This window comes from Salmo salar, chromosome ssa05, assembly GCF_905237065.1.
Source record: "Salmo salar chromosome ssa05, Ssal_v3.1, whole genome shotgun sequence".
Classification (NCBI taxonomy): domain Eukaryota; kingdom Metazoa; phylum Chordata; class Actinopteri; order Salmoniformes; family Salmonidae; genus Salmo; species Salmo salar.
This window is the reverse complement of record NC_059446.1, coordinates 73,769,646-73,793,221: the sequence shown is the minus strand read 5'-3', so window position 1 is coordinate 73,793,221 and position 23,576 is coordinate 73,769,646. Positions and strand designations below refer to the sequence as shown.

The window sequence follows — 23,576 nt, the reverse complement described above, 5'->3', positions numbered from 1 at the left end:
CAGGTCAAACAAGACGTCAGGTGCAGTCTGAGGTCAGAATAGGATTCAAGAACATAAATGGATTAGTAAATAAACATTCAAACAGCCACATCAAGGTTTTTATTTACAAATAGTATCAAATAGTTTCTGACACGTGTGCAGTATTCACAGACAACGTCTACTGATAGAAACACAGCCAGATCAAACATTTCCAAAGCCTCAATGTTATTTCAGCAAATGTTATATTAGCCTAATATAACATTTTAATAAAAAAGGAATTTGAGAAATGTTTTATAAACTTGGCCATCAAACAACAAAACGATTTCAAATAAAAAGGTACAAACATTGACAAATAAAGTAGTACAAATGAACACACACTTCTGTTCAATATTGCTAAATAACAAGAACTCAATTTCAGTGGAACTTTCTTACCTGCTAAATACAAAGTGCATTGTAAATAAAATCGTAAATCTGTTTTGCTGATTCTTGGTCTAGGGGTGAAACTTGACTCCTACATTAAAAAGAGAGGTAAAGAAAAATGTGGGGTAACTCCCTTACATTTTCACTCCCATATGTAGCACAATTCATCATACATTAAATCAAGCTTTAAAATGTGTTGTATGTATACTGAACAAAAATATGAACTCAACATGTAAAGTGTTGGTCCCATGTTTCATGAGCTGAAATAAAATATCTCAGAAATGTTCGATACGCACCAAAAGCTTATTTCTCTCAAATTTTGTACACAAATTTTTTTTACATTACTGTTAGTGAGCATTTCTCCTTTCCCAAGATAATCCATCCACCTGACAGGTGTGGCATATCAAGAAGCTGATTAAACAGCATGATCATTACACAGGTGCACCTTGTGCTGGGGACAATAAAAGGCCACTCTAAAATGTACAGTTTTGTCACAACACAATGCCACAGATGTCTCAAGTTTTGAGGGAGTGTGCAAATGGCCTGCTGACTGCAGGAATGTCCAACAGAGCTGTTGCCAGAGAATTGAATGTTAGTTTCTCTACCATAAGTCGCTGAGGGCTGAGGAGTATTTCTGTCTGTATTAAAGCCCTTTTGTGGGGAAAAACTCATTCTGATTGGCTGTGCTTGGCTCCCCAGTGGGTGGACCTGACTCCCAAGTGGGTGGGCCTATGCCCTCGTAGGCTCACCCATGGCTGCGCCCCTGCTCAATCATGTGAAATCCATAGATTAGGGCGTAATGAATTTCTTTCAATTGACAGATTTCCTTAATTAACTGTAACTCAGTAAAATCTTTGAAATTGTTGCATGCTGCATTTATATTTTTGTTCAGTATACATATAAAGACTCATAAAGCACATTTCTTTGCTGGGAATTCATGTCTCAGGTAAACCATTTAAACATTTTTCTGAAATCAAAACAATAACACAAAGCTAGAATCCTGAATTGAAACAAGAGGTCACCCCACCTCTGTTTTGGTATTAAGCTGAGATATGGGCCTGGAGAAATGTAACCACTCTTAAATTCATAGACGGAGCTGTGGATGCAAAGACTGACCACCCATGATATCAACATTATCAGTTTAAACCATGTTTGGAGGCTATACAGTGTTTGTTTACATTTACATTGTTCACAAATATTGGAGTAAAACAAGTTTATATTTTGGGTTCTGATATGGTATGACATTTGAATTAAGCTCATGATTCATTTCTAAGTTATATTCTTCAAGAATCAATGGGTATATATCATTAATTTATAAGACAAAAAATGGATGTAACATCTAAGGACTCCGGCTTTAAGAAAATGTACTCAATGTACTTATATCACAGGAAAACAGGAAAAAACATAAAAAGACTAAACAAATGAATTAGTCTAACTTTTCTTTGGTTTCTTTGGTATAGTAGCTGTATTTTTCAAGGAATCTTCTTTCAAAGAGAATCCATTGGTCAACCTCACTCTCTCCTTCTACCTATGTAACCACTTTCAAAGTCAATTATACAGGCCCACTATAAGGATGCTGTGTACCGTAACAACAATATCTATTGATCTTTATCAACTATATGACAATATGTCATATTATCCTTGTTGTGACATTAAAACAGCAGTAACATTTTAGTAACACTAATAAAGGGTCAAATAGAAGCTAGAAAAACAGATACATATACAGTGCCTTTAGAAAGTATTCACACCACTTGACTTATTCTACATTTGTTGTGTTACAGCCTGAATAAAACATTGATTACATTTAGATTTTTTGTCACTGGCCTACACACAATACCCAATAATGTCAAAATAATTAAAAATGAAAAGCTGAAATGTCTTAAGTCAATAAATATTCAACCCCTTTGTTATGGCAAGTTAAAATAAGTTCAGGAGTACAATTTTGCTTAAAAAGTCACACAAGTTGCATGGACTTATTGTGTGCAATATTAGTGTTTAACATGATTTTTTTAATGACTACCTCTTCTCTGTTCCCGACACATACAATTATCTGTAAGGTCCCTCACAGTCAAGCAGTGAATTTGGCTGTGACAGGAACAAATTGAGGATGGATCAACAACATTGTAGTTACACAACAATGCAAATCTAATTGACAGAGTGAAAAGAAGGAAGCCTGTACAGAATAAACAATATTCCAAAACATGAATCCTTTTTTGAACAAGGCACTAAAGTAATACTGCAAAAAATGTGGCAAAGCAATTAACTTGTTGTTCTGAATATAAAGTGTTATGTTTGGAGCAAATCCAATACAGCTCATTACTGAGTACCACTCTCCATATTTTCACGCATAGTGGTTGCTGCATCATGTTATGGGTATGCTTGTAATTGTTAAGGACTGGGGAGTTTTTCAGGATTAAAAATAAATGCAATAGATCTAAGCACAGGCAAAATCCTAGAGAAAAACTTGTTTCAGTCTGCTTTCCAACAGACACTGGGAGATTAATTCATATGTCAGCAGGACAATAACCTAAAACACAAAACCAAATCTACACTGGAGTTGCTTACCAAGCAGATGTGAATGTTCCTGAGCGGTCAAGTTATGGTTTTGACTTAACTCTACTTAAAAATCTATGAAAATGGTTGTCTATGATCAACAACCAATTTGACAGAGCTTGAAGAATTGTAAAATATTGCACAATCCAGGTGTGGAAAGCTCTTAGAGACTTACCCAGAAAGACTCATAGCTGTAATCACTGCCAAAGTTGCTTCTACAAAGAATTAACTCAGGGGTGTGTATACTTGTGTAAATGGTTATTTTTGTATTTTATGTTCAATTCATTTGCAAAAATGTACAAAAACATGTTTTCACTTTGTCATTATGGGGTATTATGTGTAGATGGGTGAACATCTGTTATAATTTAATACATTTAGAATTCAGGCTGTAACACAACAAAACATGGAATAAGTCAAGGGGTATGAATACTTTCTGAAGGCACTGTATACATAGTCCATTTCATTATCAACATTTTTTAATTCTATATTAGTCATAACACAGTCTCTGGGAATGGGGGTCTTCAGTCTTTCAGACTAAAAGGAAGGCATAACTTTAGTCAGGTGGTAATATTAAGTGGAGTGGATCCTCTATTCCGTGTGATCTCATACCCCTCTGGATAGGAAAAAAATCCTTCTTCGATAGGAGCACTTTTAAGTATGTGTGTGATATGGATCCATTGGTAATGTTATAATAGTTGGTTGCCCTTAGTGACAGGGGTCGAAGGGGTACTTGGTGACCCCTCCGTGGAGCTCCACCGCGTTCTCGGACCAGGTGATGACGTCCCCGCTGAGGTGGCCGTTGCAGGAGGCCAGGCTGTAGATGTCATGGGCCGTGAGGACATTAGCCCACATCTGGAGGTCAGAGATGTCCCCCATAAATGCCTGTGTGGCGTCGAAACGACCTCCCAGAGTGTCCTGGAGGAGAGAGACAAGGTCATGCATGTTAGGCTCATTCTAAAGTTAGGATTTGTACTTAAGAAAGGAGCCATAAATGCATTTAAACTAAATAATGGGGATTGTTTGTGGCTAGCTTAGGATCACAGGATGCTGCTGAGGGAAGAACGGCTCATAATATTGTCCGGAACGGAGCGAATGGAATGGCATCGAATGAAAACCATGTGTTTGATGTACTTGATACCATTCCACCTATTCCACTCCAGCCATTACCATGAGCCTGTCCTCCCCAACCTCCTGTGCGTTGTATGTATGTTGTGTAGTAGTAGGTGGTAGTCTGCATTCATTATATGACAAAACCTATCTGCTCCTCTAAATGAGACAAGGTCAGGGTTCAGAGGTCAGAGGCTAGGATTACACAGTAATGACTCTGACCTTAACCCCAACCACGATCACTGTTTCTGAGAGAAAGCCCATGCTAGTGAAGTGACTGCTTTGTGGTTGGTTAAGGGCGCACGCACAACAGTCCCTTTGCTTGGGCTGCGTTTACACTGGTGGCCCAATTCTGATCTTTTGCCCAATTATTGTCAATAGCTGAAAAGACCAATTAGTGGTAAAAAAAAAGAACAGAGTTGTGTGCCTGTGTAAACATAGCCTTAGAGTTCTAGACAGCCGTTTTTGTGACACATAAAAGGAGGCTATACTAGGATAAGGGACTCAGTCAATAATAGGTGAAATTATGGGCTTGAGGAGGGAAGACAGGAAGGGAAAGGGGATACCTAGTCAGTTGCACAACTGAATGCATTCAACTGAAATGTGGCTTCCGCATTTAACCCAACCCCTCTGAATCAGAGAAGCACGGTGGGCTGCCTCAATCGACGTCCACTGCATAGGCGCCTGGGGAGCAGTTTGTTGTTGGGGGTTAACAGCCTTGCTCAAGGGGTTAATGAGTGAGGTCGCAGGGAAAATGGCTTAGTCTGCACTTTTCTTGTCTTGTGTAATGCAGAAGCTTTTTGTAAACACTCAACAACCCAACTGAAAGAATTTGAAGATTACCTGTTCCTGTCCGAGGATGAAGACCCCTCCAGGTTTGATGGGATGCCATGCGGACAGGTTCTCCCCAGAGCCCCTCTTCACCCCGTCCTGGTACGCCTCCCACTCACCGTCTCTCGTCGACCACGTCACACACACATGGTGCCATTTCCCATCGCTGATAGAAAGGGGCAGAGTCACTGCCTGGAGGGAAGGGAGGAGAGTAGGGATTGAGTACTACCAAGTTGACAGCACAAGGAAATAACTTGTGTGTTTCCAGTAGTAAACAGGTAAAAATTTGTACTACTTGATGACTTGACGTTGGCAGTAAATAAGTAGTTAAAACACTACAGGTTTACTACACAGGCTTGTCAATAGTAATCAAGTAGAGTTTTTACTACTTGATGTTGGTAGTAAATAAGTGGTCACAACACTACAGCCAGACAACACCGGCGTTTCGTGACCACAAAAGACAAGACAGGAAGTAGTTGGCTGTTGTTAGCTAGCTACTGTTTTTTCCAATCCTGAATGTAATCCTCTTCCATCCTTTGTCATCCTGTCTTTCATAGTTAGCCCTTATGCTGGCACCAGTTCCTTTAAGTTTTATGAATACTTTCATGTCGTTGTTTAGCCATTTCTATAACTTTTTAGGAAATGAAAAAGGATCAGGAGCAATTCAGTAGTGATCAGTAGTGACACTACACGCACAAATGGCAGTAGAAATTCAATAGGGATTGAGTAGGCATACAGCAGTAGGCTTTGTGTAGTAATTCAATAATGAACATGTAGGAATTGTGTAGGTATGTGTAGGTTTTAAGTAGTAAATACCCAAAAGTTCAGAAGTTACACAGAAGTCATTAAGGGAGAATTATGTAGTGATTTAAATAGGAAATATGCATTGTTCACCAGTGATGAAAGGTCCCAATTTGTCACTCATTTACTATTTAAATGACTACATAAATCACTACTGGTTTACTACACATCTCAATAGCAATCAAATAGTAAAACCAGTATGGTTGTGTCGATCTTGTGTAGTATTGCTGAGTAGTAACTCCGTAGTATTTTTTCATGAGGGCTGAGACCAAGGTTGTGAATTACTGGGGGGAGTCTCTATATTATGCAAATGAACTACTCTCCTGTTTGTTTAAAATGTAGTGGTAAATATGTTTTACAGTGGTAAATATGTAAATAAATGTTTCCAAATGAAACAAATACCCCCACCTCTCTGTCATGCTTTAAACCATTTATTTATATGTGGCAGCACTGTCCACTCAGTAGTGCTGAGTTTCGGCCTAAGCTGAGTTCCTTTACACATAGATTTTCCTTTGTACTTCCTAATTTTCGCCATTTGTTTGCCATGCGTCCTTGATAAAAAAATAGCCTATTCCAATCATTAGATTTATCTGTTGATTTATCATTGTTTGCTTTTGTCAGTCAGCTGTTTAGAGCGCTCATTCGTTGTTTTTCAGGTGCGCGTGGGAACTGGTGTTCTCTGTGACCGAGGTAAAAACAGATTCATGTTAGCTAGTATGAAGTATGAAATGTATGCATTCACTACTGTAAGTCGCTCTGGATAAGAGCGTCTGATAAATGACTAAAATGTAAAATGTAATATTTCATCTTACAGAACAAGGATATTCGTCTGTCGTTTTCCTTATGTCCACGAACAGCAGTTAGGGACCATCAACATAATGACAAATCACATTTTTCAAATTTCAGTAGCTCTTTAACCATTTCTCCTAAAACTTTCAAAACGGGTTGTAGCTAACTCCATGGCATAGACACACATTGCAGACACTTTTTTTTGGTCGGTTTACATCTCACACTATTTAAAATTATTTATTTTAATTTCTTTGTTTTAACCTCAAACAAGGTTTATAGTGTACACTCAGTGGGCCTACACATTGCACACCCTTTTGTTTGTCCATTTGCATCTCATGAGATTTCACGGGAATATTTTAAAGATTCAAATTTCAATAGCTTCTCTTAGTCTTATGACCTACAACCCTCAAACTAATTTCAGAATATCCACCGAATAGCCTTATATGTAGCACAACCTTTGTTTGTCAATTTTCATCTCACACAATTTTACATACATTTCAATGTTTTCAATGTTTCTAATTTCAATAGCTCCTTGGTCATGTGACCTACAACCCTCAAACTACTTTCAGAACATCCAGTCACTAGCCTTATATATTGCACACCCGTTAGTTCATCCATTTTCATCTCAGGTGATTTTAAATTAATTGTTCTGTTTTCATTGTTTTGAATTTCAATAGCTCTCTGGTCATGTGACCTACAACCCTCAAAATGCTGTAAGAATACAAACTGGCAAGCCTAATATATTGCACACCCTTTTGTTTTTCCATTTTCATGTCAAACGATTTTACATACATTTTCTAAACTTTCAAATGTCAATAGCTCCTTGGTCATGTGACCTACAACCGTCAAACTGGTGTCAGAATATCCACTGAGTAGCCATATATGTAGCATTACCTTTTGTTTGTCCATTTTCATCTCACACAATTTTACATTAATTTTTATGTTTTTCAATGTTTCTAATTTCAATAGCTCCTAGGTCATGTGACTTACTGGACTCAAACAAGGTTCAGAATGTCCAATGGCTACCCTTCTATGTTGCACACCCATTGGTTTGTCCATTTTCATCTCACACGTTTTTTGATTAATTTTGTAAACTTTAGAATTTCAATAGCTCCTTGGTCATGTGACCTACTGTCCCCAACCAAGGTTCAGAATGTCCACTGACTACACTTCTATATTGCAAACTCTTTAGTTGGTCACTTTTCATCTCAGGTGATTTGAGATGAATGTTTCAAACTTTCTAATCTCAATAGCTCCTTGGTCATGTGACCTACAACCCTCAAACTACTTTCAGAATATCCACTGACTAGCGTTATACATGGCACACACTTTCGTTTGTCCATTTTCATCTCACACCATTTTACATGAATTGCCTGCTCTGCTCCCCAGAAGGACAGTGTCACTCACACCTATTCACTTGGGCCTTCTCCCTGGGGCCTTCCTGAACTCCAGGCAGGCCCCCATTGACCTGGTGAACTCTGACTCCAGGCCTCTAGGCCTACACTCCCTGCCCGCCTGCCTGCCCTCTCCCTGGGTCTGAGAGTGTATAGCTTACTCCCTGGAACTACAGACCTCCAGGCCTCCACACCTACTCTCCCTACCCAGTCAACACCCCTCTCACTGGGCATCACCCATCACCGCGTCCCGGCCGGGGCTCAGCCATCTCCATAACCTTGCCCACCAGGCGAACCGGGACACCCACACTTAAGCACCCCTCCCTGGACACTAAGACATCATATTCCTGCTGTCAGGAACCATGTGCACCTGGTAACCTGAAATAGGCTCTGTGCACCTGGTAACCCGAAACAGGCTCTGTGCACTTGTTGACCCGCCCGCTTTTTTCCACTCAGAGACTAAGTCCCCACTCCAACCTCCATGGCCCCCGAGTCCGGCCGCCCCTGCTCAAACTCTGAGTGCGCCCCGCCTTGATGGAGGCCTCCTCGTGCACCTGGTGACCCTTTGACTTCCACAGCGATTCCCAACCTGACTTACAGTCCCACCAGAGGACGAGCCTGGCCGGATGGGCGACCACCACCTAGCCCCCTACCTATCCAGAGCCCCATGTCAATGTCTTAAGCCTTCTACCTGCCTGCCTGGGCTCTCTCACACTCTGTGTCTGGCCTCTGGCCCCTGGCCCTTCTGCATGCACCTGGTAACCTGTAAGTAAAGAAGGAGTATGGTGGAGGAAGACGCATTCCGTTCCCGACAAAAGCTTGGATCGAGGGCTGACTTTCAATAGATTGCAGCGAGCGAGCTGCTCTGCTACGTACAAAACCCTGACCCAGATTCAGGTCATCTACAAGGGATTTAGCACCAGGTTCCCCACAAAATGCTGTGCACATCAGGAGAGGGGTGGCAACTCATCCGGCCGCACTCCAACCCCGTCACGAACGGCTCTACTCACCTGCCAAAAGATGCAGGCTATCCTGGGCCATCCGAAGATCTGTGGTGCTACGGTATCGTTACGTTTAGGGGGGGATTCTGATTTAGAGACGTTCAGTCATAATCCCACAGATGGTAGCTTCGCACCATTGGCTCCTCAGCCAAGCACATGCACTAAATGTGCTTGGGTGAATTGAGTGCGACCGCGACGGGTGGGTATGCTCCTTTGAATTTCATCAAGTTGACATTCAGTGATCTGTGCCCAGTGGGAACCTAGGCTTCTTTTGTCCATTTTATGGGTCCGCAGCAAATCAATGGGCGTGGATGGTATTACCCACATCAGATGTAGGCCTCCCTCCCCAGACAAGCTGGAGATACCTCTCCCCACTTCATAGGGCAAGATCCAGATCCATGCAATGCCCGATCACTGAAAGGCCAATGGGTTTAGTCTCCGCTTCGAGTTTAGTGAGCGTAGGTGAGACCTCCCCATCTACAATGTGGGGTGTCTCGCACTCAGGCAAGCTTGAGGCCTGGTAGTGTCAGCTAATGGTAAGGCACATGCCATCTCCACAAGCTCCACATGCTCTCCTCCATGCTCCAAGGAGCGTGGAGAAGAGCTCCCACATAGAATGTGTAGAGTTCCACACCCAGGCGGACCTGAGACCTTGCAGTGTCCATAACCGCTAAGCACATTCCATCTCCATTTAGTGTTCCACTGTTAGCGGGTCCAGCCGAAGCCAGCATTCGATTCAAACCTTTGCGGTTTACAGTTAGCTAAGTATACGGGGGACGTGTGTTTAAATGTTTCACCATAGCCGCTCTGTGATCAGACTGATGCGAGTAGTACACTTTCATCAGCCTTCTCCCAGGACTTAACTCCCCTCTCCCAGCCAAAGCCAGGGATGCGTTCAAGCCATCATTCTCTGATTGGCTTCCTGTCAAGGTCAGAATTTGTTTGCAAAAGCCCCGCAGCAAATCATTGAGTTTGGTGGAACTGCCCTCACATTTTCATGCTTGACCGAAAGCCCCATATTCCAGGACCGACTGCTGCCTTCCGTTAAAGATCAACAGCCGTCACCATCTGCAGGACTCTCTTTGTGTACGGACAAGTAGCGAGGTAACTCCCGTTTGGTTTGCATCGTTAGCGACACCTGAAAACAGGTGACATACAGGGAGGGATTGGAAGAGCCCTACTAGAAGGCTACCTCGTTATGTCCCTTACTAAGGCTACGGACTCTTTAAGAGAGTCATTGTTACTCCCGCCATTTACTCGTGCTTCATTGAAATTCTTCACTTTGACATTCAGAGCACTGGGCAGAAATCACATCACGTCAACACCCACCCCGGGCCTTCGCAATGAATTGTTTTAATTAAACAGTCGGAATCCCCTGGTCCGCACCAGTTCTAAGTCAGCTGCTAGGCGCCGACTTAGAACAGGGCCGGCGAGCGCCGTAGCTGGGGAGATCCGCGAGAATAGCCTAGCACGGGTCCAGAGTCGCCGCCACCAACTGCCTGACCCAATCCTCCACAGGTCCACCTTTGGCCTGCCAACAGACACCACCCGACGAAGCCCCGCACACAGCCCCTTGCGAGACCACGCACGAGAGACCGCGAGATGGGCCCCATAACGAACTTCCAACAGTGGCGAGAGGAGGGTGACGGAGCGACTGCTCCCCCAGCCTGACCGACCCAGCCCTTAGAGCTAATCCTTATCCCGAAGTTACGGATCTGACTTGCCGACTTCCCTTACCTACATTGTTTTAACGTGCCAGAGGCTGTTCACCTTGGAGACCTGCTGCGGATATGGGTACGGCCCGGTGCGAGATTTACACCCTCTCCCCCGGATTTTCAAGGGCCAGCGAGAGCTCACCGGACGCCACCGGAACCGCAACGCTTTCCAGGGCTTGGGCCCCTGTCTCGGGGCGAACCCATTCCAGGGCGCCCTGCCCTTCACAAAGAAAAGAGAACTCGCCCCGGGGCTCCCGCCAGCTTCTCTGGGATCGGTCGCGTTACCGCGCTGGACGCCTCACGGCACCCATCTCCGCCAGTCCATGGACATTCTGAAAGTAGTTTGAGGTCAGTAGGTAACAAATTAGAAAGTTTGAAAAATGTATGCAAAATCTTGTGAGATGAAAATGACAAACTAAAGGGTGTGCAATGTGTAGGCCCACCGAGTGTACATTCTGAACCTTGTTTGAGGTCAGTAGGTCACATGACCAAGGAGCTATTGAAATTCAAAAGTTTACTAAATTAATGTAAAAACGTGTGAGATGAAAACAGACAAACCAAAGTGTGTGCAAAATAGAAGGGTAGTCAGTGGACATTCTGAACCTTGTTTGAGTCCAGTAGGTCACATGACCAAGGAGCTATTGAAATTAGAAAGTTTGAGACATTTATGTAAAATCGAGCGAGATGAAAATGGACAAACTAAAGGCTGTGCAATGTGTAGGGCCACTGAATGTAGATTCTGAAAAAAGTTTGTACTTCGTTTATGCTCCCTAACTAATTAAACTAGGAATACAAAATGCTGCTCACATCTCCACATTTATGAGCTTTGGAAAGCAAATTAATATCCAAATCGTGAAAATAAGACATGTGCAATGTTGTGCGAATTTTTCCACTATCATGATACTTATTTGGAGTCTGTGGCTCAAGTGGTTTGAAAGCTATTGAGGTTTGAAGCACGAATATCCGTTGAATATTCAACTTGAAACTGTCTTTACCTCGGTTTCTCTGTGCCATCCGTGGCCATAGTAGACCATTTATTTAGCTTTATTATTTCTATCAATATTTGTTTTCTTTCCTGAATCAGCTGATGATGGTAGACAATATCACTAGGCAACTAGTCTCCAGCTAGACCCCAATGTGCATCCAATCCATCCAACAAGTAGGCTATACGTTAATGACAGTAGGCCTACAAGGTGACTCTTTGGTTAGAAGAGGATAAATGATTAACTTTCAATGTTCTAATTCAATTGTTAAATGCTTAATAAATTATAAATAACACTGTCATCAATTTCATCAATGTAAGGACAGAAAGGAAGTGTTTTATGTCACACGATCTGTGAAGACTCCAAGCATTAACTCATTAACTATGGACTAACTCATGAACAAGGGTGTAAAACATGTTTTGATTTATTTAACTCATGTATTATATTGGATGTAGGCTACCTGTTTTGTGTGTGTTCATGTGTGTAAAATTGCCTCTGCTGAGAAGGTAGGCTACCAGAAGGGATGTAAGCCTACTGGAAGGTAAACACAACTGAAAGTATAGGGAGCATTACTTTAAAAAAATTTGTGACCGGCAATAAAAAAAAATAACACTACATAACTGTCTACCGGTAGATCTAGTAGAAGTTCATGGTAATAGGCTTACACACTGAGCCTAGTCTGGTAAGTTGACCGTGTGTTAGGATGACCAGACCATCCTGTTTATCAGGTGTCCAGACTTTTCAGGCTACAAAAAAGGTCCATTTGTCAGCAAGAAGCATCAATTAATTGAGGCCTAATCAATGGCAATGGCTGAATTTCATTAGGCACACTTCTTGGTGTTTTGTAACACATGTCCATTTCCATTCATCAAGTGGCGCGAATACACAGTTGAAATCGGAAGTTTACACTTAGGTTGGAGTCATTAAAATTAGTTTTTCAACAACTCCACATATTTCTTGTTAACAAACTATAGTTTTGGCAAGTCGGTTAGGACATCTACTTTGTGCACAGATATTTTTTTTAACAATTGTTTACAGACAGATTATTTCACTTATAATTCACTGTATCACAATTCCAGTGGGTCAGAAGTTTACATACACTAAGTTGACTGTGCCTTTAAACAGCTTGGAACATTCCAGAAAATTATGTCATGGCTTTAGAAGCTTCTGATAGGCTAATTGACATAATTTGAGTCAATTGGAGGTGTACCTGTGGATGCATTTCAAGGCCTACCTTCAAACGCAGTGCCTCTTTGCTTGACATCATGGGAAAATCAAAAGAACTCAGCCAAGAACTCAGAAAGAAAATTGCAGACCTCCACAAGTCTGGTTCATCCTTGGGAGCAATTTCCAAACGCCTGAAGGTACCACGTTCATCTGTACAAACAATAGTACACAAGTATAAACACCATGGGATCGCGCAGCCGTCATACCGCTCAGGAAGGAGTTGCGTTCTGTCACCTAGAGATGAACGTACTTTGGTGCAAAAAGTGCAAATCAATCCCAGAACAACAGCAAAGGACCTTGTGAAGATGCTGGAGGAAACAGGTACAAAAGTATCTATATCAACAGTAAAACAAGTCCTATATCGACATAACCTGAAAGGCCGCTCAGCAAGGAAGAAGCCACTGCTCCAAAACTGCCATAAAAAAGCCAGACTACGGTTTGCAACTGCACATGGGGACAAAGATCGTAATTTTTGGAGAAATGTCCTCTGGTCTGATGAAACAAAAATAGAACTCTTTGGCCATAATGACCATTGTTATGTTTGGAGGAAAAAGAGGGAGGCTTGCAAGCCAAAGAACACCATCCCAACTGTGAAGCACGTGGGTGGCAGCATGGAAAATTATGTGGATATATTATTGAAGCAACATCTCAAGACATCAGTCAGGAAGTTAAAGCTTGATCGCAAATGGGTCTTCCAAATGGACAATGACCCCAAGCATACTTCCAAAGTTGTGGCAAAATGGCTTAAGGACAACAAAGTCAAGGTATTGGAGTCGCCATCACAAAGCCCTGACCTCAATCCTATAGAACATTTGTTGGCAGAACTGAAAAAGCGTGTGCGAGCAAGGAGGCCTACAAACCTGACTCAGTTACACCAGCTCTGTCAGGAGGAATGGGCCTAAATTCACCCAACTTATTGTGGGAAGCTTGTGGAAGGCTACCCGAAACGTTTAACCCAAGTTAAACAATTTAAAGGCAATGCTACCAAACACTAATTGAGTGTATGTAAACTTCTGACTCACTGGGAATGTGATGAAAGAAATAAAAGCTGAAATAAATCATTCTCTACTAATATTCTGACATTTCACATTCTTAAAATAAAGTGGTGATCCTAACTGACCTAAGACAGGGAATTTTTACTAGGATTAAATGTCAGAAATTGTGAAAAACTGAGTTTAAATGCATTTGGCAAAGGTGTACGCAAACTTCTGACTTCAACTGTACATGCAGTTTGGATGCTGGAATTATTTTTGAGTGGATAAACACGCATAGGTAGCCTACTTTTTGAAGTAATTTGTTTGACAATCAGATGAAAATATCATGACTGGTTATGTTAATGTCACATTAAAAGGTAATACATTTTTTACAGTTTAAATGATGTCTTTATTATTAGTCCCATAAAAAAATGTAAAAATAAAAATTGATAGAGACCCACGAAAGTCATGGTGTAATTCACACTCTGGCTGAGACTCTCTCCACCTGCTGTCTAAGTAAGCTGCTCTCTGACGTCATCGTCACGCCATTAAGACGGATCACTGGTGTCAGAAAGTCCATTCGGTTAACCTTCGGAGTTACAGTGCTCTTCAGTGTAGCCTAGTTATTATATACTGAGCATCTGAGCTACTGAGTCCAACAGGCCTTCTGGGCTAAACCTTTGGCTACAGAGACATGGCTTACATGGCTTTTATCCTCACAGCTGAAGTGTTAAATCCAAGAGAGTTATATAGCATGCACTCTGCCCATGTCCGAATACCCATTCTAGCGTATTATACTGAACAAAACTATAAACACAACATGCAACAATTTTTATTATTTTACTGATTTACAGTTCATGTAAGGAAATCAGTCAATTGAAATGAATTCATTGGGCCCTAATCTATGGATTTCACAACTGGGAATATAGATATGCATCTGTTGGTCACAGATACCTTAAAGAAAAGGTAGGGGCGTGGATCAGAAAACCAGTCAGTATCTGGTGTGACCACCATTTGCTTCATCCAGCGCGACACATCTCCTTCGCATAGAGTTGATCAGACAGTTGATTGTGGCCTTGTGGAATGTTGTCCCACTCCTCTTCAATGGCTGTGCGAAGTTGCTGAATATTGGCAGGAACTGGAACACGCTGTCGTAAACGTCAATGCAGAGCATCCCAAACATGCTCAATGGGTTACATGTCTGTTGAGTATGCAGGCCATGGAAGAACTGGGACATTTTCAGCTACCAGGAATTGTGTACAGATCCTTGGCAGCGGATGAATGGCACGACAATGGGCCTCAGGATCTCGTCACGGTATCTCTGTGCATTCAAATTGCCATTAATAAAATGCAATTGTGTTTGTTGTCTGTAGCTTCTGTCTGTCTGCCCATACCATGACCCCACCACCACCATGGGGATCTCTGTTCACAACGTTGACATCAGAAAACTGCTCGCCCACACGATGCCATACATGTGGTCTGTGGTTGTGAGCCCGGTTGGAGGTACTGCCAAATACATTTAAAACAATGTTGGAGGCGGCTTATGGTAGAGAAATTAACATTCAATTATCTGGCAACAGCTTAGGTGGACTATCCTGCAGTCAGCATGCCAATTGCATGCTCCCTCTAAACTTGAGATATCTGTGACATTGTGTTGTGTGACAAAACTGCACATTTTAGAGTGGCCTTTTATTGTCCCTAGCACAAGGTGAACCTGTGTAATGATCATGCTGTTTAATCAGCTTCTTGTTAAGCTACACCTGTCAGGTGGATGGATGATCTTGGCAAAGGAAAAATTCTCACTATCTTTTATTTTAGCTCATGAAACATGGGACCAACACTTTACACGTTGCGTTTATATTTTTGTTCAGTGTAAATAGTATGCAGAAAAAAATACAGTTTTATAAATAGACTGACATTTCAAAAATAGACTTCCATAATTTGTTAATTTTGGTACAGCACGTCAATTTTTCTGATTATCAGCTGTTGTCAAACACGTTGGAAAAGATGAAAAGACGAGTGAATACCACTAGACCAAAAGCCGAAATGAGTATGCAGTTTAGGTCTGTAAAACACTATTATGGGTATTCAGACATGGCCACTCTCTACTCAACCCTCTCTCTCCCCGTCTCACCTTGTCATCCACCAGCAGCTCCATGGGGTTGTTGCCCCACTCGATTAGCACCAGTTCGTTGGCCTGTCCAGGTACAGAGTAGGAGAAGGGGGTCCCCAGCCCGGGGCCTGCGCCCTCCTTTATCCACAGACACAGGGTGAGGGCAAAGATCTCGTGGAGGAGGGTCGTCTTCACCTTCCCGTACATGTAGTTGGTTCTCATGGGGAAGCCGATCTGGAAGGCATCAGGGGTCTTGGTCTTCTTCCTGCTGTTGGTACCTGTGTGGTGCAGGTTACTCAGTAGAGAGTCCAGTTTGTTGTTGGAGTGCAGGCCAGCTCTGGGCCCTGGTATGCGATAACCTGTTCTCTGCAGGTAACCATGGCTATCTGCCTCGTTGTCGTGTTGCCCATCGTCATGGTGATCATCGGGGTGGTCGTCATGGTGACTTTCGTCGTGATGCCCGTCATTGTCATGGTGAGCGTCATGGTGACTGTCGTCGTGATGCCCGTCATCGTCGTGGTCTTCATGGTGCCTGTCATCGTGGTGATCGCTGTCGTCGTGGTGATCGGGGCTGCTGCTGAGGGCAGCAGCGGTGTGGTGCATCTGCTGCTCCAGAGCACTGATCTTCCTCTGGAGGAGCTCCTTCAGAGAGCTGGAGTAGGTGGTGGAGGTGTTCCTTGACTGCTGGGGAGGGAGACACAAACACTAACCTAATTTACTGTTGACTACAGTACGTACATTCTTTTTTTTATTATGGTTGAGATTGAGAAACAGATTGAGAGATAAGTGAGAAAAGTATTGCTATTTGACAGTTTCTACATCGTTGACTTGTGGTCTCTCTGTGGGACCGTGACGATAGACAGATGGCACGGGCAGCAGAGGGTACAGATCTGAGGTCAGTGTCAATTATCATGATCTCTACTTACAGCCTGATAATCAGGCCACAAACCTGGACGACAAAGCCCGGATTACGAGAGAAAGCAAGAGAGAGAGAACAGGTAGGAATGATGTGCCCTGCCCAGCTCCATCCAGCAGCACTAATTTTACCCATCTACCAAGCTAACCTAACTCTCTCTACCAATCTTAAACTCGCCCAGCTAGCTCTGCCCTGCTCATCTCAAACCCACCAGGGGCGGAAATCCCGGGGGGGACGGGGGGGACACGACCCCCCCATCCTGGGAAAAATATGATTTGCCCCCCCCCAATATATCACTGAAACATAACTATGTAATTTAAATAATATTGATAATACGCAATGAAAGCAATTGTGCTGATTATAGACACTTAATAGCGCGTTTTTAAGTTTCAAAAGATTGCGACACCCCCACCCTTTGCCTCACAATGGTTTGATCCACTGCCAGTTCCTTAGCTTGCTAGGTAACGTAGAGGTCGTATCTACTGTCTGAAAGGCACTCAATGCACGTAACTGATGTGAGGTTAATCCAGTCAATCGCGCACACACACTAGCTGAATATGCAGAGCTAGCACGCAAATATTAACTATTAAGCTAGCTAGTACCTATTCCATATATGTGGCGTCGTCAAAGATGGAATCTTTGCTATCGTCAATTTATTCCAAGATCAGCATGCATGTAAGTTAGTGCTTCAAAGTCCCTGTGATAAGGTTAGCGATAAACTGAACAGAACTACACTCTCTTCTACCATTGTTTTAAATATATTTAATGGTCTCGTTGCAAAAGCTAAATTGTCGCAAGGGAACTTTTATTTATATATTTTATTTCACCTTTATTTAACCCGGGTAGCAAAGATTATAGCAAACACCACTGAATTGGTGCTCGCTAGCTTTGCAAATTCAGCTATTGTTAGAAGCCAGCCAATATGAAACAAACGATTAAAATTACAAAAGTTTGCAGCATATGTTGTGTAAATGGTGAACTCATACAGCTGTCAACTCTTGTCACTGCAATCCGTTTCACATTTGCTAGCTACCTTTTAGATCGAAGCCCATATAGAATGATAGAAGATAAGATGATAGAAGCCCATCTCCTACTGTAAATAACCTACATACTGTGTGTGTGTAGCCAACCAGGTAGAAAAATGGCAGAAAAAAGACGGACATCAGAGTATTTTTCAGTACACCAAAACGCAAAGTAAGAACCCTAGTAGCCTAATATCTCAGACTAGTTGATAAAATGTTCATAAGAAAGAAGTGAAATGCTAATGGAATGTTTCACAATGATGTCATTAGGCAGAGCAGGCAACAGATGGCACACAGACAGCAGAGTTGGGGACAGATATGCAGGGACAGACTGGCAGAGACAGGGAGTCTCAGGTAAGTTTGTTGAGTCTTTGTTTGGCAACATTATGAAAGGTTCTCAATTTTTTTGACTTGTAAAATAGGAACATAATTGGAAAATGCCATGGATACCCCCACTCTCAACTTAAACTGGTGACTGAACTAAGATTTGTTAAAGGCAATGGTATTGCTGTTGTGATTAGTTGTGTAGTTTTGGGTACCGGTAGTTAGGAGTACGGCAAACACCTTATTTCTTTGGTTCCTCAATATACATTTACCATATTAAACGTAGGCTATGTGTTACAGCACTACTTTTGGTGTCCCCCTCAGGAATTGCTCTTGAGAAAATTTAATGTAATTGTCCCCTCCAAAGTTGATATCAGATTTTCGCCCCTGAAACCCACCCAACCATACCAAACCCTACCAAGCATACTCAAGCAGAATCAATTTAAACCGTCAGTGCTCAATAACCTTGTCTAGTGTGCCCATTTTGATTTAGACTGGGTGATCATCCAACCCCTAAAGCCACTTCGCTGTCAGGTCAGGAACGGTTATGCCAGTCTCTCTCTGTGCCAAGACTGTTCTGCTCCAGACAGTCAGACAGGGCTGGCAGTGTAGCAGAGGAAAGGGACAATGGTGATCCTTGATTTTTTTTTACAAATAAAGGATTTTGATGCCAGAAAACAAGATGTAGAACTCTGTCTGCCTGTGGCAGATGGTGTCTCGCATGGCAGAGTGGTACTTTCATGTGATTGACTGATTAACAGATGTAATTATCCTGAGCTCTTATTCAGCTTGATTTGTTTATTTGACCAAACAATCCAATGACATGTGCAGCACCTGACCTGAGACAAAACAAGGAAGTGACACGTGGAAACACATTACACCCCACTTCTCTCTCTCTTTCTCTCTCTCTCTCGCATTATAATATAGGTATCTGCCATTTAGCAGACGCTTTTATCCAAAACAATTTAAAGTAATCCCTTAATCCTGATTTTAGTCTCTGTCTCTCATCCCTCTGTCATTCTTTTATCTCTTTCCTCATGACCCCACCCCATCTCCATTATCTCCTTTCTGTACTAAACGGAACTTTCTCTCACCTGCAGGTTATCCATTCTCTCTTTAAGGGCCTGCAGCATCCTGCCCAGTTCCTCCGGCGATTTTGATGATATCATATCCTCTGGTGTCGCGTGTTTATCCTTCCCCCTGTTGTTATGCCCACTGTCCGACCGGTGCCCCCCATTCCCAGGGTAGTGTCCGGCTGCATCCAAGGCATGATTGTTGTTTCCATGGTGACCCTGCTGGTTGCCATGGTGACCGTTGTCTGCATAAGGCAGATGGCTGCCAGCCCCTCCGTGATGAGATGGAGGTCCATGGTGGTCGTTGTGAGCCCCGATGCCCGGCCCGGAGCCCTCACACAGGGTGAGCTTGGCGGTCAGCTCCCTGATGGTCTCTCTCATATCCAGGATGGTCTCTTTCTGCTGCACCAGGCTCTCTCTCAGGTGTAAAATAGTGGTTTTAGCCTCCTCTGTCATTCCCCACCAGCCATTACTGTTCGGGGGCCCTACAGGAGGCGCGTGGTGCCCTGCCCCGCTAGGCCCCATGACTGGCCCCCCAGAGGGGAAGCAGGCAGGGTCGGTATCGGCAGGGACGGGAATGCAGATGAACCGCGGGTGGCCTCCATAGTCAGGCCCTGGCATGGCAGAGGTAGGGGAGATGAAGAGGAGGATGGTGGAGAGGATGAGTGTTTGTAACGGCGAGGGTTTAGAGATGCACTTGTGTCCCATTTTCAGCACTCTTTGACTATGGTTTGAGGTTGAAGAAATAGACTCCATTTTAAATTGTGTGATGTAAGTTTATCTCTTTTGAATTAAAAGCAGCATGTACCAGAAAAGCTATATTCCAATAGCTCTGTGGTCTGATACCTCTGAAAGTTTCTTATTTTATGGTGTGGGAGAACCAGGGCTGTTGTGGAAAGCACCTGCAAGAAAAGTATGAGGTTTAGAATGCAGCTGATTAACTTTTGGTCTAGGACAGCACACAAAGTAGCAGGGACCGGTAGTTCCCCTTCTATTGCTGTGGATGCTGTTTGGAAGACTACAAGGCTGCAGTTGTAGGTGTGGAGGCCAGTACTGTACTCTAGGCAGGGCCGTGCACAGATCTTTGGTGGTCTCAAAGTGAGAAAAAGGGCGCCCCATCCAAAATGACCGTCATTCCATTTACATTTTTCTACTGCTCCTGTAGCCAAATTCTCCATGATTTGTTTTAACATAGGTTTTACTTTTCTACCAAAACACACTCACTCATCATAAATTATAGACTAAGCCAGCTCAAAGATGAAAGGAACTTAGTTAAATATCTTGCTAGAGCCACTACCGCGGTCTATACAGTATCTGATCATCGCTGATGTAGACTAGATGGATCAGCTCGTTAGCTAGGCTATGCTGTCAAAACAAGCTAGTCTTTACTTGATTTGAATTTGTTCTGCTAACAAACAGTCAAACTGCAGTCGCCCCCTTCCCTGTCCTGACCGTGAGGCAACACATGCTACTAACCTACTACTGGTGGTACTCATTGTAAACCGATAGGCAATTCGTTGCATTTGAAGTTACGAGAGAGAGAATAGACTAAATCAAATAGAAAGTCTTTGTTTTTTGCACGTGCCTGAAATAGTCAGTATTCCATCTGCAGGGTTGATGCATTAATTGGCTTTTGAGAGATTAATCAAGGGATTGGCCTGGAATAAAACAAAATCACAGAGTACCGATAGCACACACACCAGATCATTATAACGAAAACACAAAAAAATAAGTAAATCAGTAAGAAATAAAGTGAGCATCTAAGCCTTCACATTATTAAGAATAGAGTATGTTCTGAAATTATAATGTCGATTTTACTGGCTGCTTAAGAAATCTCTTGATGATCACTCACACCTTGTCATGCAAGTTGAAGAGTCTGCTGCTCTTATTTCTATGACCAGCCCGATCGACAGTTTTCTACGCCACTTCCCTCCCAAGGGGAAAGGTTGGCAATGATCTATTGTGGCGTTACCATAGCAATCAGACACTCCTAATCACATCTAATCACCATTACGGTACCGTAAATAAAGATGTGTGGGCACGTGGGGTGACAGCTAAAACCTTGATGGCCACCTGTCGCTCCCAATCCAGACATTGTTTGACCCAGTTCAACTGCACAGTTCAACTGACAGTCATTCATATGGCCATAAAGAGAGAGAGAGAGATAATATTTAATATAATATAAGCTTGAAGATGAGTCTGTGACTTGAATCAGCTGTGTAGTGCCAGGGCAAAAACCAAAATGTGCACCCAGGAGCGGCCCCAGGACCGAGTTTGGGAAACACTGGCTTAGAGGAGAGCCAGATTGTCGAGCCACACAACCCTGTTTCACCCGATCTCAATTCTTTGGCCTTTTTAGCCCTACCTTTATTATCTTTCACAGATCTTCCAATTAACCTAATTACAAATACTTATTAGGCTGACAGAGTCGAGAGACAAGAACGTTTTCCTCTGCTGTGTGTGTGTGTGTGTGTGTGTGTGTGTGTGTGTGGGGAGGGGGAGCTTTACTTTATAGTAGGCCTACGGGCACCATATGGTTAAAGTGGGCATTGAAGTCAGTGATTACTGATACATTTAAAGCTGACGGGCACATTTAACACTAATTACAAAAGGGCTGACCAACAAAAACATAATATCTGCTCATATGGTGGCTACGTTTGCAATTAAGTAGTTACCAAAGCCAGAAGGAGACCACCAAAGCATGACAATATAATTTCCAGGGTTGGGTTGTCAATTCCAATCTAATTGAGGATTTTTACAAATTTGAATGACAAGTCATCTCCTAGATTGAAGAACAATTGACCCCAATCCTGGCCTTAATACAGCACAACCAGAGTATATCTGATAAATGGGTAAAAGTCATATCAATTGAGTTGAATTTCACTAGACAGGTTTACAAAGTTTGTAGATGACCTCTCGGTCAGTCAGAATGTAATGACAGAGACCCATAGAAACATTTGTAGTAATGGATAGAAAGCATCACCTTGGAGAGAAATACACCTGTATCTAACATCAAACTGAACTTGAAATAATCTAATTCATCTTGGAATGAAAGTCAATAAATCCAACCTGAATGGTCATAATCTACACATTGTTGAACAGAAAGAAAGTGTCCTTACCTGAGAGCCTGTGTGTGTCCTGCTCCTGTTCCGTTGGTCAGTTAGTTAATCCACCTCACCACATACACTGATCAGATTGTGAGATTTACTCCAGGGGAGTGTGTTAACATCTCTCTCTCTCTCTCTCTCTCTCTCTCTCTCTCTCTCTCTCTCTCTCTCTCTCTCTCTCTCTCTCTCTCTCTCTCTCGGCTCACCCCAACCTTTCCACAGTCTCTTTCTCTGTAGGCTATACTACATGCTGCAGGGTTGGGATCAATTCCATTTAGATTCTGTTTTTTCTGGAAAGTTCATATCGCGAATTGAAAAGGCAATTTAATTTAATTAATCAATATGGATTTTCAATTGAGGAATTGAATTACGATTAATTTAGTGAACTTTTGTAGTTGAAATGGAAATAACCCCAACAACACTGGTGTTGGTAATACATTGCATTATGCTCAGAAGACACCTGCTGCATTTCTCATTTCCCGTTGTCAACTTTACAGATTGTCAATTCTTAAAATTGACCATGTACTCATCCACAAACACTAACACATACACACACACTCTACTATCTTCACTGCCACACGCGGTGGTTCACCTACATCTTAACAGGATAATTGGCCTGATTCATCTGCCTGTATATTCCAGGCAGTCTGACTGGCAGCCTATAGCCTATAGCCCAGCCCTGTCCAGCACAGAGCCTTCAGACCAACAGATGGCTGCTCGTATTCAGGTCAATTAGAGGAACACGCTCAGCACACACAAACAAGACTCAGGCAAAGGCCAGATAAACACTCAAACCAAATAAAATCCAGTGGTGTAAAGTACTTAAGTAAAAATACTTTAAAGTACTACTTACAGTAGCAGTCAAAAGTTTGGACAAGGGTTTTTCTTCATTTTACTATTTTCTAAACTGTAGAATAATAGTGAAGACATAACAACTATGAAATAACAGATATGGAATCATGTAGTAACCAAAAAAGTGTTAACAAATCAAAATGTATTTTAGATTTGAGATTCTTCAAAGTAGCCACCCTTTGCCCTAATGACAGCTTTGCACACTCTTGGCATTCTCTCAACCAGATTCACCTGGAATGCTTTTCCAACAGTCTTGAAGGAGTTCCCACATATACTGAGCACTTGTTGGCTGCTTTTCCTTCACTCTGCGGTCCAACTCATACCAAACCATCTCAATTGGGTTGAGGTCAGGTGATTGTGGAGGCCAGGTCATCTGATGCAGCACTCCATCACTT

The 23,576-nt window shown here is 42.6% G+C and overlaps 1 protein-coding gene across 2 annotated transcripts; it reads right to left on the bottom strand.

Moving 5' to 3' along the window:
* Nucleotides 1-2,845: 2,845 nt before the first annotated feature.
* On the bottom strand, nucleotides 2,846-22,450 carry LOC106605751 (neuronal pentraxin-1-like). Of its 2 annotated transcripts, none has more exons than XM_014201657.2 (5): nucleotides 22,342-22,450; nucleotides 19,244-20,124; nucleotides 15,909-16,571; nucleotides 4,903-5,082; nucleotides 2,846-3,867 (listed from the first exon to the last, which is right to left on the bottom strand). In XM_014201657.2, exons 2-5 carry the CDS (start codon nucleotides 19,976-19,978, stop codon nucleotides 3,658-3,660), a joined length of 1,788 nt encoding a protein of 595 aa, XP_014057132.1. In that variant the 5' UTR covers nucleotides 19,979-20,124; nucleotides 22,342-22,450; the 3' UTR covers nucleotides 2,846-3,657. The 2 variants fall into 2 exon arrangements, with proteins under 2 accessions (XP_014057132.1, XP_014057133.1); XM_014201658.2 differs by having other exon boundaries at nucleotides 15,909-16,568.
* Nucleotides 22,451-23,576: the final 1,126 nt, after the last annotated feature.

Excerpts from the sequence above, each read along its gene's own strand:
- LOC106605751 (XM_014201657.2), bottom strand. The coding sequence starts at position 19,978 with ATGGAGTCTATTTCTTCAACCTCAAACCATAGTCAAAGAGTGCTGAAA. Across the intron at positions 5,083-15,908 it reads AGCTGCTGGTGGATGACAAG|GCAGTGACTCTGCCCCTTTC; the intron begins GTGAGACGGGGA and ends CCTTCCCTCCAG. Across the intron at positions 3,868-4,902 it reads TCATCCTCGGACAGGAACAG|GACACTCTGGGAGGTCGTTT; the intron begins GTAATCTTCAAA and ends TCTCTCCTCCAG.